We start from the raw sequence: 18,229 nt of genomic DNA on the forward strand, positions 1-18,229 counted from the left end.
ATCTCCCTTTAAAACTTCCCCAACACTTCCCTCAACTTCAGGTCTTTTTTTTTTTTTTCTTTTGGATGGCCCATTTAAGTAAAGTTAGAACTGCCTATCCATATGATTCTCCATCTTCTCTCAACTATTCACCACCAGGAGCTCCTCTGTAAGGGGCGGGACCTGGACAATGTCTACACCATCTGTGCTGGGATTTTGGCCAGCTTGATCTTACGTAGTTTTTGTGCAAGCAACCACAGCTGCCTTGAAGTCATGGTTGCCTTAGCCTTTGCATGCCCCAGCCAGCATTTCGTAGCTCTTCTCTCCATCCTCTGGTTCCTACGTTCTTTCTGTCTCCTCTTCCATGACGTTCCCTGAGCACCAGTGGTAGGAGAATTAGTATAGATTCTCATTTGGGGCTGAGTACTGAGTCTTTTATTCTCAATACTTTGGCCATTTATGCATGTCTCCATTGACTGCTGCCCACTGCAAACGAAACTTCTCTGACCAGGCTTGAGAGCAGCCCAGGTCTTTGGTCACAAACATAAACATTTAAAAAGAAATTTAGTAGTAGCATAGCACCTTAGCATAATAACAACAGGAGGTTCTACCCCAGGGCCTATGACTTTCCTATCTGTGGACTTTTGACCATGATTATAAAACTAGGTATGAAATTACCTCCTAAAGAGAAGGCCTCAGATCAAATCATAAAGCAGTCAGTTACTCCGTAACAGTTGTACCGCTATCATACCTGTACGCATTTCTTGTCTGGTGGGTTGGTATGATAGCATACAGGGTCCAGTGCTGGGTCAAACTATTGGTGTCTTCTCTCCCTCATCAAACTGTATAGCATCTTTTAACCCTATTAAAAGCTAGTAAGCAAAGAGGAAGTTTCCTGGTCAGCTTGAGATTAATTTCTCTATGTCCTGTGCCAGAGTGTGTGGTGTCTTAGGAAAGGGTCTTACCGTGCAGTTATGGTGGGTAACCAAAAACAATGGCCATCACCTGTGCTGTTTTGGAGATTGCTGGGATCTCCATGATCACTAATTAATAGGAAGGAATCTATGGCCTGGCACTGAGATTTTTATTTAGGAAGCCATGTCTGCTGGGAGTGACTGACCACACTCAGAGGGTAATTCTGTTCCAACTCTTTTAATTTGTAGTTTTACTTTGAAATTAGTTTACTCACTAGTAGGTTTTCATAAGGTATTCTCATGAAACCTTGGTCTGGACAACTCACCCCCTTCTCCTCCCCCTCCTCTGATCCTCCACCTTATCCCTGTGTAATCTTTTAACTCAGCATTCTTCTCTCTTCTTTCTTTTCACATGCTTTGTGCTATACTTACACTTATTTCTTTTTTTTTTAAAGTTGGTTTGTGAGGTAGTAGGCTCTTACACTGCTTTTCATATTCCATTTTCTGGGGGGAGTTAGTTCTCCCTTTTACAAACCTGAGTTCCCCCATATTCTCAGGGCCCTCCTTGCTTAAGCCTTTCCTTCCCCAGTATTAGACCTCACTGCTTGCATTTTATCTAAAATCTACTACTTTCCTCTTGATTAGTGTGTCTCTCACTAAAAAACTGTCCCTTTCTGCTTAGCTGGCCTCCACATGTGCACTGAGTAGAACACACAAGACAAAAGATTGAAAGCTAGGACCCACATATAAGGGAACATATTGTGTTCGTCTTTCTGGACCTGAATGACCTCATCTAGTATAATCTTTTCTGGGTCTACCCATTTACCTACAGATTTCATTTTTCTTTATAGCTAAGTCATATTCCATCGTGTGTATGTGCCACATTTTTCTTATCCATTCACCTGATGATGGACATTTAGATTGATTCCATTTCCTAGTTATTATTAATAGAGTAGCAATGCACATGGGTGTGGCAAGTGTCTCTGTGATAGGATATTAAATCCCAAGACTGGTTTCTATTGGATAACATGCTGTATAGTAGTGGTTTTCAACCTGTGGGTCATGACTCCTTTGAGGGTCACATATCAGATACCCTGTATATCAGATATTTATATTACAATTAATAATAGTAGCAAAATTACAGTTATGAAGTAGCAATGAAACAATTATATGGTTGGGGGGTCACCACAACATGAGGAACTATATTCAAGGGACGCAGCATTAGGAAGGTTGAGAACTACTGCCCTGTAGTATAATCAGCACACCAGTGATGAACCAGGTCACTGCTTTAGGGTAAAGATTTGCTCCCTTTTAAGATAACTGTCTATACTAAGAGTGAAACTCAACCTTTTTAGATTGCATCTGCTCCTGGATCCCCATTAGTCTGTTATGTGTCTATAGGCTCTCTTGCAAATTCTAAACTAACATGTTTGGCCAACTGTTACAAGTATCAAAAAGCCCTTCTTTATTTATAGCTCAGTGTATTTGAACTTCACACTTGATAAAGGTGATGTCTCTACTACAAACAATTCTCTACAATTATGTTTATTTTCTATTAAGAATGAATTAAGGATTGAATTCCCCAATTTCATAAATAATTACAAGATAAAATTTTAAAGTTTTTCTCCCTTACAAATGCTGACATGCTTTACAAATATTTTGTGTCTCAACATTTCACTGATAGAGGATATTTTTCATAAATTACAATACTAATAAAGAATATAATTTAGTGTTTTTATTATACCAAAGCTAATTATAATGTCTTATTGTTCTTAGTTGGGAAGTTTGTGAAGGATTTCCAGTGAACATTGGCTGCACCAGTCAACAGATCCATGATTGCTTTGAAAAGGTGGCCTTGGAGAGCCATTTCCTACAGAACAAGGTCAGACCATATGTAAGAGGGCCTGTTTTACATATTAGATATGCAGCTATTATACTACAGTTATACAGTGGATGTTTTTTAAAGATCTGTCTTAAATATAGAAATTGGTTTTAAAAATGTTTAGGCAGGCAATTTTGTCTACTTCTTGTTAATTAAGTATTTCTAACCTTACATAGTATATATAGTGTTCACACTTGGAAATATTCTGTTTGAATTGTGTCATATAAATCCTGTTGTTTGTCATAATTTTTCATTCAGGAATAGTTAATTAGTTAGGATTCTTTAAGAAAGCTTTTAAGATGTCTATTTTCTTGGGCCAGTCACTTGTGGACAAGCCTGAGCACTTGAATTTAATCCCATGGACTCACAGGGTAAAAGGAGAGAAATTCTTGCAGGTTGTTGTCTGACGGCCACACATGAAAAGAAATAAATAATTTAATTAAAATGTTGCTTCCTTGTATGTTAGGATCTGCTCTACTTGCTATACTGGTCTAGATCCAATTCATAGCAATCAGACCCACATCTGTTTATCAATTTCTACTTAGAAATTCATCCTCCATAATATTTGTCAATTGACCTACTGAAGACATTTAACATATCTCTGAAGAGGAACAATTGTCGCACATTTCTTAGATGAAAAACTCTGTGTAAGATTGTTATTCACATCAGCCATAAATATTAGCTTTTGAGTAGAAGGAAAAGACGTCTTGAGCAACATGTCTGAAGAAAGCAGGACTTCTGCCCCACAGTCCAAGCCCCTTATTCCTGAGACACACTGCAAAGGATACATTACCTAAACCCGCTTCATTTCTTTTTCTCCGTGTTACCCACTGACTCTTTATTATATGTAAATGCATGCTGAAAATTGCTTTGTTGGTTTGATTTTTCTTGAAGAACAGGACTTGAAATAGTGTAACTAGAAATGGGGAAAAAATATTTCTAATCCTGGCTGATTTTGATCAAATTTAGAAAATAGTATAGTAACTGGTGCCCATTGTTTTAAAACCATCTGACAATGACGTGTATCTGCCATAGGTCTCTGTTGAGAGCATAGCATGGAGGTCCTTGTGCCCACACATCTCCAGAGAAACCAGGAATGTTAAGTACACAGAATTGTCATTTCAATGGGAAAGACGAAAAACCTGTTCTTCTGTTTAGAAAACTGGCAGCTGGGAGTGATAAACAGCCTGGTGACCTACATTATCTGTTGGTCCAGGCCATATCAAGCTCTTACAACCAAGACCCAAGATAGCTAGTAATCTAAATGATCCTGATAACCTGAGACTCTCCCAAGTTCCCACAATGAGGACCAGAGGTGGCTAATAGCCCAAATGACCTCTACTCTATCTGCATGACCAAGACCAGACCAGACCCTTCTTTAGACCCTAAAGCTAGTACAGGTAGCTTATCTCTAGAACCCATCTTCTTGGAAGAAATGACATGTACCCTGAGCTGAGTTTCAGTGTAATTACGCTTCTTTGTGCACTAGGAATTGTATTACACCAGGAAACTTTTTTTTTCAGATTGCACTGGGCTTAAATACACTGGGAATAGACCACCCATTCTTAGACTCTCTGAAGTCTGATCGAGGTTGATGAAGTAGATCTGCACCGGGTTTGCTCCTCTGTATGACACCTGCAGAGACTGGGACCCCTCCATCCCTTTCTGTTGGTGTTCTTCATCAGGGTTTTCTTGGTTTTGTTTTCCTGTTTAAAATCCTGCCACATGTCTGACTGTTACCTAATGAAGTTCTCGTCACTGTCACTCTGAGTTGACATCTTTCATCATCTTGTTCCTCCTCTCTGCACCGACATCTGGAATTAGTGAGCTGTGCACCCTAGCAAGCTACTGATCTGCTTGCCCAGCAGCTTGCATTGTGCCTTGCCTGAGCCACGTATCTCTCACATTCATCCCCTGGCTCAAAAGGTTGTACTCTACATCTTTCCACATAGTCCTACCAGATCCTTCAAAGAGAAGCTTTGTTTTGTGTTCTCTGAACTACTTTTTTTTCTTTCTTTCTTTTGAAAACACTTCTTAGAGTTTGTGATTTGATGTAAGTATTTGCCTTCCTTGGCTTCTGGTTTTCTGGGTTGAGAATTCTTGGGATACAGATAATATGTGTAAATGCCAATACAGAATCCAGAGTGACATATATACACACAAACATACAGACACACAATGTGTGTGTGTGTGTGTGTGTGTGTGTGTGTGTGTGTGTTAGACTTTTGAGGTGGGGTTTCATGTAGCTCCAGCTGTCTATGTCCTCTATGTGTTAGTGAAATTATATTGTTCATCTGTTGCCTTGTGAGAACACTCCACATCCTGCTGCACCCATGTAGATCCCTCTGCCTGGATCTCAACCTCTTTTTCTTTCTTTTTTCTTTTCTGTCACCACCGTCTAGTCATCTCTGTCTCCCTTGTGCCATGTCCTAGCATGGAGTCTGGCATGTAGTTGGCATTCAATAATGCTCTTGAAATCTTGCCCATCATCCTGGCCCCATCTGGCTTGTGGTAGCTTTAGGAAGTCTATCTTTACCTCACCCCTTCCTTAAACTATACATGATATTTCTGGTATTCATAGCCCCAGGAAATTTCTAACAATATAGCATTGAATTAGCTACCATTTTATTATTACTATTGTTATTACTTAAATGTGTTGTAGGCATGTGTGTATATAGTTGTGCTTACCATGCACGTGTGGAGGCCAGAGGTCAACCTTGACTGTCTCCCTCTATTGCTCTTCACCTCATTTTAAAGGAAAAAGTCTATCACTGGACCCATAGTGTGATATTTTTGCCTAGGCTGGGTGGCCAGCAAGCAACTGGAATCTATGCCTCTTTTCTCCTGAATCCCAGTTCAGGGTACCCTGGGAGCAGGAAGGGTACAATGGTAGGTTCTGTTGAAAATGTTGGGATCAGTCAAGTTTTAGTTCAACAGTAAGGAGTTGGTTGGCCATTCTTTTCCCAGAAGGCATTGGGAGTGTTTGATCAGAGGTGAGATCTGATGCAGTGTTAGGAAGAAGGCTCAGGAGGCTTTTGTCTTATCCTCTCTGCTAGACCATAGGTCCCTCAAGGACAGGTCCTGATCTTGCTTGTGTCTACTTCAATATCTGTATGTACAAAGTTAGGTAAACTCAAGCAAGTTGATGAGTTAATTAACTCACTCGACAGAGACTACTTCAAACTTAAATGGGAAAAAATATAGCAAAAAGACAGTAGGAAAAGGAGACAGAAAGGAGCTTTTCTCTTACCTGCTCTGTCCAGGTGCTACCTTATAAGATGGCATACACTCTAATGCTAAGAAGGGACAGACAATAGTCTGTGAGTATTTATTTTTTATTAACTGGATCTCATGATCCATTGAAATGAGAAAATATTCATCTAAAATAAATGTTCTCATACTAGTTTTGAAAGAATACAATGATTTTGAATAAAACTCAACCAGAACAGTAGAGTGAAAAAGCAAGACCTTGATTAATCTCTCAGCAAGGAAATGCTTTTGAGGTGGTGGCAGGGAGGGGGGCTCCGTCTTTGCTGTGAAACCTTTAAATCCTTTCAGTAAAGTGTCCCCAATTACTTACAGAGAGGTGACCAGCGCATTGGGAATAGTAATTTAATAACTTGAAAAGTAGTACTTTAAAGGTGGGTACAGGCAGAGGTGACAGGCATCTACAGGACATTTTATTGTGGAATCTTGGTGCTCACTGAGGTAAAGAAGACACTAAGAGGATTACAACAGGGGTTGAGAGAAGGGAAAGAAAAGCCAATATTCCCAATGCATAGGTTTTAAAATTGGCTGCAGATAGAGATGTCATTGCCCAACCCCTGACTGTTCTTTTAAATCTCTTATTGACAAGTAAAACCTTTCCTACAGAGAAGTATCTGGAACATACAATCCCCATTTGCAATGTGGGCGACCACTGTAACCCAGACAATTACAGCCTGTTGCTCTTTTATCCATTTCAAAACCAGGATTGGAAGCCACTAAGAGTTGGCAATTTGGCACATACATATTTCAAAGACTCCCCTATTGTTGCTCATGTTGGCAACATTTGTAGATTGATTCAGTTTTAGAGCAATCAAATTATATGTTTCAATAAAATGGATGAGATTTAAACTTCAATATAAAAAATGTGAAAAGAATAGCTAGAGGAATGGCTGGTTATGGGATAGCAGAGAAGAAAAGCATGGCCTCCAGTGTCTGGCACATCTTAAACTTGACAGAATGGAAAAGAAACTTATTTTGTTCCTGCTCTTTCAGGAGCTGTTGACTTTACAGGTGTCAGAGGGTCTTCATTACAATGTTCTTAACAAAAATATCAAGAAAATGACCAGTTTTTCATTTTAGAGTCATGGCATATTTCTTACAAGTTAATTTGTAAATTCCAGACTTATTGATACCTGCAGAATGCATCCATAACTGTTAAACATACGATTATTCTACAATTAATCATTGGTCACAAGGAGGCTGGACAAAGATAAACAGTTGCTTGCAACATGGGACTTTAAATCAATTCCCCAGTTTCTTTCTTGTCTTGAGACCATGTGGTTGTTTGAATGTCATTGGCACCCATAATCCCATAATCCCATAATCTCATGGGGAGGGGCACTATTAAGAGGTATGGCTTTGTTGGAGTAGGTATGACCTTGTTGGAGGAAGTATATTACTGTGGGGATGGGGCTATGAGTTTCATATACTCAGGATACAACCTAGTCAGTCAGTCGACTTCCTGTTGCCTACAAGATGTAGGACACTTGGCTATTTTACTTGTAACATGTCTGCCTGCATGCCGTCATGCTCCCTGCCGTGATGGACTGAACCTCTGAAACTGTAAGTGAGTTACCCTCAATTAAATGTTTTCTTTATAAGAATTGGCATGGTCATGGTGTCTCTTCACAACAATAGTAAATCCTAACTAAGACAAACTAATACTTGGAAGCCACTTAAGGATTGCATACCTAGATCTTAAGTTTCCTTTCCTGCTTGATTGTGTAGTTATATCTTTGCTGATATTTTCTCCTCTTGGACCTTTTCGTTTCTGGGTGGGAATGACTGAGGGGGAATAGCTGATTGGAGGAAAGATATTTCATAACATTTCTTACAGTAATTTACATATAAAATTATTTAACTTAGCACAAAGGTACATCATCAAAAGTGTAATTTTAGATAAAGTTTTTAGGCAGTAAATACTTAGTTCAAATTGTGATCTGTGAGTTTCTCCTTTCCATCCTTGTAGTCTATTTCTTGGTGAACCTGCAGGAGAAGGTGAGTGGGTATTGAAAGCACACCATCATTATTAATCATCTGGGGGAAAATCAAGGAGTTTGAATTGCCTCAGTATGTTTACATCAGCACAATATATTCAGACAAGGGAGATTATAATGACCCTTTAAAGTAGACCATGAATATAGGCATCCAGCTGAATAAACTAGAATTCCCTTTTCAATTTATGGCAGCACTTTAGAAGACTTTTCAATACCAGATTGGATATATATATATATATATATATGTATATATATATATGTATATATATATATGTATGTATGTATTTAGATATCAGACTGAGCACAAATACTTCTCTCCACATGTGCACAGGTACACACATATCCATGTATGGCATATTACATTGTAAATTGTTGGAATACTTCTGTCCTTATTTCTGATTTTCACAGATCTTATATCTCTCTTGCCCCTTATAAACTATGTATTCTAGAGATAAGCTAGTAGACTAAAAAAGTCAAGTTGGGCCATTGAGATAGCTCAGTGGCTAAAAGCATTTGTCATGTGATCCTGATGATGGAGCAGGAACCCCAGAATGCTCATAAAGATGGAAGGAGAAAACCAATTCCACAAAGTTGTCCTCTGTCCTCCACATGTGTGCAACAGCATGTGTGCTCACTCATACTTACACATCATGAACACAAGTGCATGTGAACACACAGACACACACAAGCACTAATGAGATAAAAATGAATTTTACAAAGAGATCAAGTTTTTGCATACATTTTGAACTCATTATGGAGATTCACAGGAGGGCATTGATGGGGGAAACATGCCATCCACATCCCCTGGGTTCATTATTAGCTCACACAACTTGTGTTATTATTTATCACATTATACATGTAAATGGCTTCATTGTCTTCATAACCAGATTCTGATGAATCATTTTCATGGGGCTCTGTTCTACAATGCTTTTTGTTTGTTTGCTTTTTTCCTATGTTTCCTGATGAGCTTGTCTCTTTGGGCATAAGTGAAAACACTGAAAATGAATTTTCTGAAATAATTTCAAATGCAAAAATGAAAAAAGAAAAAGAGGAGGAAGAAGAGAACAACAGAGCAAGAAGACACAGTCACAGGAGAAGACTCTTGGTGGTGGCTGTCAGTTAAGAGTTGGCAGGATTCCTTCCTTCTACTTCTTTTTAATAACACAAATGAAGCTTCACTGGTGTGGCTCTGGCTGTGTCTGCCCTGTGCAGAATCGCTTGGGAACTGTCCAGCAACATATCTCTTGAAGAACAGCATGGTGTTAATACTGGGTGCCAGCCCAAGGCAGAAACAAAGGACCCCCTTGCTCTTCACCAATAAGCCAACTGTTAAAAGATTAAACCATGTTGTGGAGATAACAAGAATTTAGGCGCTGGCAGCAGGTGCTGTACAAAGAAGCAGTTGGCAGCGTGGGTCCTCTGTCTAATTCCAGTCAAAACAATCTCCAGCCCAGATACAGAGGGGAGTTTAGAGGACAGAGGCAACTTGGAGTGAAGAGGTTGAGGAGGAGTGCTACTTTAAATACCGAATCCTGCAGTGATGGCTTAGTAGAATATAGTTTGTCATTGTTCAAAACCTGTGGGGATTCCCTTCTAGAATCCGGCCACTCCTGGCTATCTGGGAGAACACACAGTCAACACACTGTAAGTCAGATCTGCTTCTGTGCTGAGAAGCAGCTACAAAAGGCATTTTACAACTTTGATTTTCACACAAAGGAGTCGAATGACATTTCTCCCCTTGAGAGAGATCTTTCTTTTCTTACAGAATAATTATCGTAATATACCCTTCTCGGTTGCTTAAACACATTTCAAAGTATTACCTTATGAATTATTGTTTAATCTGAATATTAAAAAGTCATCTTGCTCAGTAAATATATAGTATTGTTGAACTTGTAGACATTTTAGCATCAGAAAGTAATTTAAATGGTTATTAAGGCAGTGTCACTTATCACACTAAAGGTATATGTTGGCATAGCTCTATGATCTTATACATGTTGCTATTTAAAAGCTGTGATTACTTGAGGGGAATGTTCCTGTAACTTAGGAAGTAAATTGTATTAAGTGTGAAGTAACAGAGTTTCTATAGGTGATATAGGTGGATGGGAATTTAATAATCAAGCCATACTTGAAGGTGCACAATGCCCTCTACATGCACAATGTGATCAACAACACAGGCCGTGGGATCTGAATGACCCTTGGAGATACGCATGGCATGTTCCCCCATCAGTGCCTACTCCTTTTCCAGTGACTCTTCAAGCTCAGAAGTCTTAGTTAATATGTTTTTATTCTCAGGAGAGTATGTAGACTCCCGATTATTCCCCTGTCTTTAGCGTCTCCATTCTACAGTCCATGATGTCACCCCATGGTGTACCAACCTTTACTAAACCTTGCTGGGATCTAGATCCTGGTGACAGCTTGTGCCATCTCTCTGCTTCACCTGATGCTTTCTGCAGTTGGACAGCATTTACCTTTTAACTCTACTAAGAAATTCTAAGATACATGGACTAAAATTACTTTGCTTTTGATAGCATCTTGCTCTTTATCATCTATATCAGCTTCATTCTTTAAGAGGTATAGCACACGACTCTTTCAAGATTCTTAATTTTATTTTTATAACAAAAATGAGCCTATTTTTTGATGCCTCTAATGCAATTTAATTATTTGCATAGTGTTTAACATGAAATTTTTTTCTTTCTGTGTGTGTATGTGGGGGGGGGGACCTTTTTAAAGCATGAGAAATATTTTATAATATCCCATGCCACACAGACAGGATCATTGCACATCAGTACTGACAATCAACAAATATGAACTGAATTAAATGAGGCTGCATACTGATGTTGAAGATACCCCCTCCATCTTAAAACCCAATGTTCTGGCATGGTTCATTCCTTTTGAGTAAGTGTGTTGAAGAATATTCGTTTTTCAGATCATGAATTAAAAGGGTATCCTTCTCCTTGTGATGCAGGCAGATCCCAATATTGTTCTTTATGCCTCTGTATCCATCAGAAAGCACAGTTCCTCAAGGAGGGAAGTGAACAGCAGGAACCAGAAAGTGTCCTGGCCTGCAGCCAGCGTGTGGCTGATCACCAAGGTACCTAGGCGCATCTGCTCTTACCAAATGACTTCTCCTTGTTTGCTGCCATGTTGTGCTGCTCCAGAAACTGGGGCCCTCTTGCATCTAAGCATGCAAGTGAAAGCATGTTAAATGCGGACTATTAAGAACATCTTTTCTGCTCTTAGTGTTCTCTAAAGCAGAAGATTTATGTAGATCACCAACAGGCACTCAGTATCCTTTTAGACATCCTGATTAGTTTACTTCTCAGAGTATGCTTAAACCAAACACAGAGCTTGTATGAACCCCAGAGACTGATGGATTTTCATGACAGGTGTCTGAGTCTTCATTGTTGATCTTTACCCAGCTCAGCATCACTTGGCCTAATAGATTAACACCATATTATGATTTTTCATACATGTTATCAAGGACAGTTTTAAAAGAAGATTCTCAGTATAAAATGTGAACAGTTTATAATCTATGTAGGAAATCTTCATTTTTCTTTATTAATTTATAATTAGATCTGACATATATGAGGAAATATAATTGCCTCCTACCCTTTTACTATTAAAATACTGCTTGCAAATACATACTTTATCTGGAAAAAGATGGCACATCTTATGTTTGTTCTTTTATTTTTCCTTTGCCACCATTCACATCAGGATGCTCTACTACTGTCTAAACATTTCGAGTCACATGAAACCATCCAATTAAGTTTGGTGACACTTAATCTGTGGTGGTGGAGAAAGGCATTGAAACCATTTCTCACATAAAATCCTGGATTACCCTGGTTATTCTATGATTCTCTGATAGACAAGAACAAACTTACAGAAATTAAGATATGAAGGTACTAAGATACAATGTTCATTTCAGATAATAATATAGGACCATGTTGGGTGAGATGTATCTGATGTCTGTGCCCAGCCTTAAGACCTATTAACCATTAGTTCTTTTTACCTGGTTTTCAGCATTATGTTAGCTTTTTACTTCTGTTAGTGTTAGAATATATCTGAGAAAGCAACGAGAGGAGGGAAGATTTGTGTTAGTTCATGGCTTTACAGACCCCAGTCCATGGTCAGCTGGCCCCATAGTCCAAGACAAGGCAGAACATCATGGTTGAAGGACACAGCAGAAGGACAACTGCTAGCCTCATTGCAGTCAGGAAGTAGAGACAAGAAGGGACCAGTTTTCAAAGACAGTTCTCAGGGAACTTCTTCTTCATCCAGATTGTATTTCCCAATGCCACATACTTAAACCATGAATCCACCAATGGATTTATTCATGATTAGATCAGAACCTTTTGATCCAGTCACTCTTCAGTGATTAGATCCATGAATGGGGAACAGGCCTCATACATGAGCTCTTTGAGGACATTTTATATCATAACCATAGCATTTACACAGTTTAAGAAACCGAGGCTAGTAATAACAAGGGAAGGATTGTTGGTCTGACTTTATAAATTAAGCTTTTCTTCTGTATTACAAAACCGGCTTTGTATCCGATCAATTTGTGAACATGCTAAGAGTGTCTTCCTCCTAGCCCTGCCACGGAATAGCTGGGCGACTGCCGTCTAATCACACGTGGCATGTAGAGTTAGGACTTCTCATCCTAAATGAAATGGATTAGGGGCTATGGAAGGCCAGTGTTCAAATCTTAGATGGTCTTTTAATAAAAAAACCCCGAGCCAGATATCAGGATGAGAGCTGAAAGATCAGAGAAGTAGAACAACCAGCCAATAGTTCTTACCTCTACAAAATCCTCAGCCTAAAGAGAGTGAGTTCCTGTTTCCTCATGCCTTATATACCTTTCTCTGTCCTGCCATATTACGTCCTGGGATTAAAGGCATGTGTCTTTCCCAAGCAAAGGCATGAGATCTCAAGTGCTAGGATTAAAGGTGTGTGCCACCACTGCCCGGCCTCTATGTCTAATCTAGTGGCTGGCTCTGTCCTCTGATCCTCAGGCAAGTTTATTAGGGTTCACAATGTATCACCACAGAAAGCCCTTTTCTAAGTCTCATCTTCTGTCATTTCATGGTATTTATTTCTAGACTCTCACTATACTATACAACTTGTATTTGTAATATTTCCTTAAAGTGATTGAAATTCTTGCCCCAAGAGTGCAGTTTTCCTGGACTTTTTGTGTAGCCTAGAGAAAGCGATTTGAGTACACTGAGACATAGTTTCTTTAACTGTAAAATGGAGTTAGTCATGCCTTCCTTGCAAAGTTACACCAAAGTAGAAATCAGAAAATAGGTCTGCTGTTGTGGCATGACATCTGATATAGAGGATGCTCAACAATGTCTTTTTTCCTTTCTGCAAGCCTTTCCCTTTTCTGTACAGACAAACACATTTACACATGCAAGGATTGCAAGTACTTATTACCACCCAAATTGTTTACAGAAACATTTTCTAGGTCACCATGTATTTCTCTTTTACACAACAAAAACCTGAAAAGCAAAAGTTATATGCTATAAAGGAAACAAGAAAAAAATGAATGTACATAGAAACTTCCCCTTTCTGCCTTTAACAATAAGTCCCTTTCTGTGATATAATACAGAATTTTGCATGCCATCATCCCCAATGGGTATGTATAAATCTCTCTGTCATTGTAATTCATTTAAAATGAGCTAATTCACTAAATAGGAAAATTATTATTAAGTAATCATTTTACAATATTCTAAATTAATTTTCTTGATAGAGAATGCTTACATTTAAGACAAAGAGGTCATGGACTACCACCTCCATACAGTTTTAACCCATGGTATTAAGACCCAGAGTAAAACTTTAAATTGATATGAAGGTTGAGGATTTGTTCCAATCCTCTCAGTTCACTGCACATGTTTGTCTGTGCATACTGATTTCAAGGAAGCTCTGTAGTTATAACTCTAGCAAGTGACACGTGATGGACCCCAAGTCACTACACTGTGAAATATGCACAGAAAAGAAGGACAAATGAAGATATCAAGGTCTGTTTTATTTTGCGTTCAACTGTAAAATGCCACCCTTGTAGGCCAGAGGATCGCTGCTTCTGAGTAGAGCTCACTGACTGCTAAGTTGTGGGTAGTATTTCACTTTGAGCCACTGTTAATATCCAGGCTTATCCAGGCATAATGACCTCACTATTTGTGACACATTGTTGAATTTTCTGGTTCTTTTAACTTATTTAGACCCTTTTCTCCCTTCCCTTTCATTGGAAGACTGGGATGATCCTGAGCAGAGCGATAACTCAAGGCTGCCTGGCTGTTGGTCCTCCAGTCAGAGTCAAGAGCACCCAGGGGACATCACTGGAAGGATATAAATTACTGCTACAGAAAAGGTAATGCTTCTGAGTGATCTGGCTCAAAACAACACATTTTAATTTTGCAAATTCTGAGCAGGTGTATTGAGATATTTTCTGGCTTGGATAGAACAATCACTAGGCATTTAAACCTTACATTAACATGTCTGTTTTAATCTAGAAGAATCTTGAAAATTTATGTCACTTAGTTTGGTAGTAAACTAAATGCTAAAAAGAGAAATATTGACTTCAAATGTTTCTATGCAGGTAACAAGCCACGTGAGCTTTATTTACTCTGTGAGGGCTCCTTGCATTGTGTCCATCTTTATTGTAAATTAGAAAACTGAAATTAGCATGTGTGCTTTTAACTTTTTCTCCATATTTTTGAACATGGAATACTGTAAAAGTAAAATTATGGAGATAAAACAATGGCTGACTTGGAGTGGGCCAGAAATAGCCTCTGTCTATCATATTTTTTTTCTTACAGAAGATATGGTTGGAAATTTTTTAAAATAAAAGTTTAATTTTTTTTTAAATAAAAAAAACCCACTGAGGCAGGAAGTTGGTTTACATCCAATCACCTACAAGGTATTATTTCCAAGATCCATCCTTCCTTCCTTCCTTCCTTCCTCCTTCCTTCCTTCCTTCCTTCCTTTCCTTCTTTCTTTCAAGACAAGATCTCTCTATCCTCTAGTTCTGGCTGTCCTGGAACTCACTATGTAGACCAGGCTGGCTCAAACTCACAGAGCTCTTTCTGCCTCTGCCTCCTGGTTGCTGGGATTAAAGGTGTGCTCTATTTTTGTAGCATGCATCACCTTTGATTTAACTTAATATTGACAAGAACAAGCATTGTTGTATTTTAGTACATAGAGAGTCATGATTTAGATAGTTTGGCTGGATAAGGATGTACATAGAGATGAAGCCAGAATCATGATACTTAGGCATCAGGGAGGCTGACCCAGCTGTGGATACAGAAGGGAAAATGTAACATGAAAAGCAGTCTGTCCAGCAGGCATAACGTACCACACAGTGATTAAAAACACCATCTACAGAGTCAAATTTCTAGGTGTAAACCCTGGCTGCACAACTTATTCTCACAACAACCATGCACTTTTGCCCCAGATGCCATTCTGATTTCTCAATGTTGCATTGCTACATTTAAATCTCATGTCAGTCTGGTAAGGTGATTATCATGATTATCTGCACTGAAGTTCAGAGACAAATCTCTTGTTCAAGGTCATACCTTTTAGATGGCTGCACAGGAAAACAAACTCAAGCAGTCAATGGACTGCTTAGGCACGACACTACACTGTTTAATAGGACACAGTCAAGTCAAATAATTGACAGCAAGTGTCTGCTGTTGTAACAGAACACCTTAGAAGTTGGGGGTGGGTGGGAGAGAGGCACACAGGAAAAGGAAATATCAATGTTTTTAAAATCACACATTTTATCATGGAATATCTGTAATTGTGTCTTATTAGGCAAATCACTTTTCTCTTTTAGCTTTTACGGTTATACCTAATGCTATAACTAGGATTGATTGATTGATTTAAATGCTGTCTCTGCATTCCCAGTGCTAGGAGTACAAGTGCACGTCATGGTGCCTGACGTTCTATTTGATCCTCGTGGTTGCACTGGAATCACTTTATTGCCTGAGCAGTCTCCATACCTTCTTAAAGATATTTTTTTTATTCTTTGAAAATTCATAGATGTATACAATGCATTTTAGTCATACCTGTCCCCCCCTCTTTCCCTCCAATTCCACTTGGCCCTCTAGACAATATATTTCCCCTCTAGATAGTCCTAATTTTTTAATTAGCACTGAGCCCAGTCACTGCTGTATATATGTACATGACTGTGGATTAACTAGTAGGACACGGGCAACCTATCAGTGGCCACCCCTCAAAGAAAAGTGACTCTCATGTAGTCACAATCAACTGTCAATATCTCTTCAAGTAGGGGTGGGGTCTCCATGCTAGGATTTGTAACTGGCTTAATCTTGTGCAGGTCTTACGCAGGTAACCACAGATGTTGTGTGTTCATGTGTGTAACAGTCATGTTATACCCAGAGGACATCCTTTCATAGTGCTCTTCCCTCTCCTCTGGCTTTTCAGTTCTTTCTGTCCCCTGTTCTACCATATTCCTTGAGCATTAGTGGATAGATGTTTATATAGATGTTCCATCTGTGGCTGAACATGTAAAGCAGCTTATTCTCAGCACTTTGAACAGTTATGAATTTCTGAATTAACCACTACCCATTACAAGGAGAGGCATCTCTCCCCAGGGTTGAGAACTGAACAAGTATGTGGATAAAAACATAAATATTTAGAAAACAGTTTGACAACATGATTACTTAGCAAAGCAGCATTAAAGGATTTCTCCTTGAGCCTATGACTTTGCTAGCCAGAGGTTTTGACCATGTTTACAGGACAAAGCATCAATTCTCTCTAATGGAGCAGATCTCACATTCAATCCAGGGTGGTTGGTACCCATCCGGTCTTGCCACTATTGCACCAGTGGGTACATCTTTCCTGGTAGGTCATATTTGTAGCACTTAAGATCCAGTATCAGGTAAGACCATTGATGTCTTTTCTCCCCTAGCAGCCTGCATAGCACCTTTCAGCAGTATGAATATTATCCAGGAGGGAGAGAGTTTCCTGGTTAGAGGATATTGATTTATCTATGTCTGCATCCGAAGTGAGTAATGTTCCCTGAAGACATTCCTTTTTAAGGGAACTGCATAGTGATCAGAATAGTCTATATTCTACCAATAAAACAAATCTCAACAACTCTAACAGATTTCAAATAAGATAAAATATATTCTCTGACCATATAGAGTTAAATTAGGTATCAATAGCAGGAGGGGGCAGCATTTAGCTCAGTGGTAGAGTGTACAGATTCAATCCCCAGCATATATTGAAAGAAGAAAAGAGAAATGAACTCAAAAGGATAAAGCTTTCTGTGATACCTCCAAATATTTAGACATTTCTAAATACCCCATGCACCAAAGGAGACATTAAAATATAAATTAGCAAGTATTTGAACTTAATGAAAATAAAACACAAAGGTCGGCTTACAATGAAGTGCTATTGTGAATCTAGTAACATGGCTAATATTCCGAAGACTAAGTTAGAGTATTAACAAGTAGCGCTTTCATCACTCTTAGCTGATGGAAATGGAAAACAATTTGAGAGCTAGTTTAAACTTCTACAGAATACAAACACTTTTCTACTCATGGCCTGGCTATCCTACTCTGAGGAATTTATCCAAAGAAAATGAAAGTATGTGTTCCTACAAAGACTTGTACATGGATGTTCACAACAGCTTTACTCCAAAAGATGGCAAAGCTAGAAATAACCCAAACATCCATCTACATAGGAAAAATAAGCAAATTATGTTTTCTAAAGAATGATGCCAGTCAATAAAAGGGAATCGGTTCTTAGTAATGCAACAGTAGGAATAGAATCTCAAAGGAATTTTGCTAACAGAAAGTTAAAAAAAAAAAGTCCATACCACTTGACTTCATTCACGTGCAATTTGAATAAATTCTCAATAATCTAGAACTCTAGAATGCAGGTCACTGACTGACTAGAGATAAGAAAGTGGGGAGGCCAGAAAGTAGGATTTTAAAAAACTCACAGGGGCTGGAGAGATGGCTGCTTTCCCAGAAGACCTGGATTCAATTCCCAGCACCCACGTGGCAGTTCATAATTGTCTATAACTTCAGTTCCAGGAGATCCGATGCCCTCTTCCCCTCTGTGGGCACTACATGCACATGGAGCACAGACAAAAATATAATAAAAAGTTTTCAAAGATGCACCAGAAAGCTTTAGGAGTGATTTCCTTCTGGGGAGGAGATTGA

At 38.9% G+C, this 18,229-nt stretch overlaps 1 protein-coding gene across 1 annotated transcript in view; it reads left to right on the forward strand.

Moving 5' to 3' along the window:
• Positions 1-18,229, forward strand: part of Dcdc1 (doublecortin domain containing 1) — a gene marked incomplete at its 5' end in the record, with an annotated part of 398,886 nt that overhangs the window by 209,140 nt on the left and 171,517 nt on the right. Inside the window, 3 exons of the mRNA XM_059258913.1 lie at positions 2,670-2,775; positions 11,005-11,130; positions 14,288-14,406. Of these exons, the coding sequence (XP_059114896.1) occupies positions 2,670-2,775; positions 11,005-11,130; positions 14,288-14,406 (351 nt within the window). The remainder of the gene's footprint in view (positions 1-2,669; positions 2,776-11,004; positions 11,131-14,287; positions 14,407-18,229) is intronic.

This window comes from Peromyscus eremicus, chromosome 4, assembly GCF_949786415.1.
Source record: "Peromyscus eremicus chromosome 4, PerEre_H2_v1, whole genome shotgun sequence".
Classification (NCBI taxonomy): domain Eukaryota; kingdom Metazoa; phylum Chordata; class Mammalia; order Rodentia; family Cricetidae; genus Peromyscus; species Peromyscus eremicus.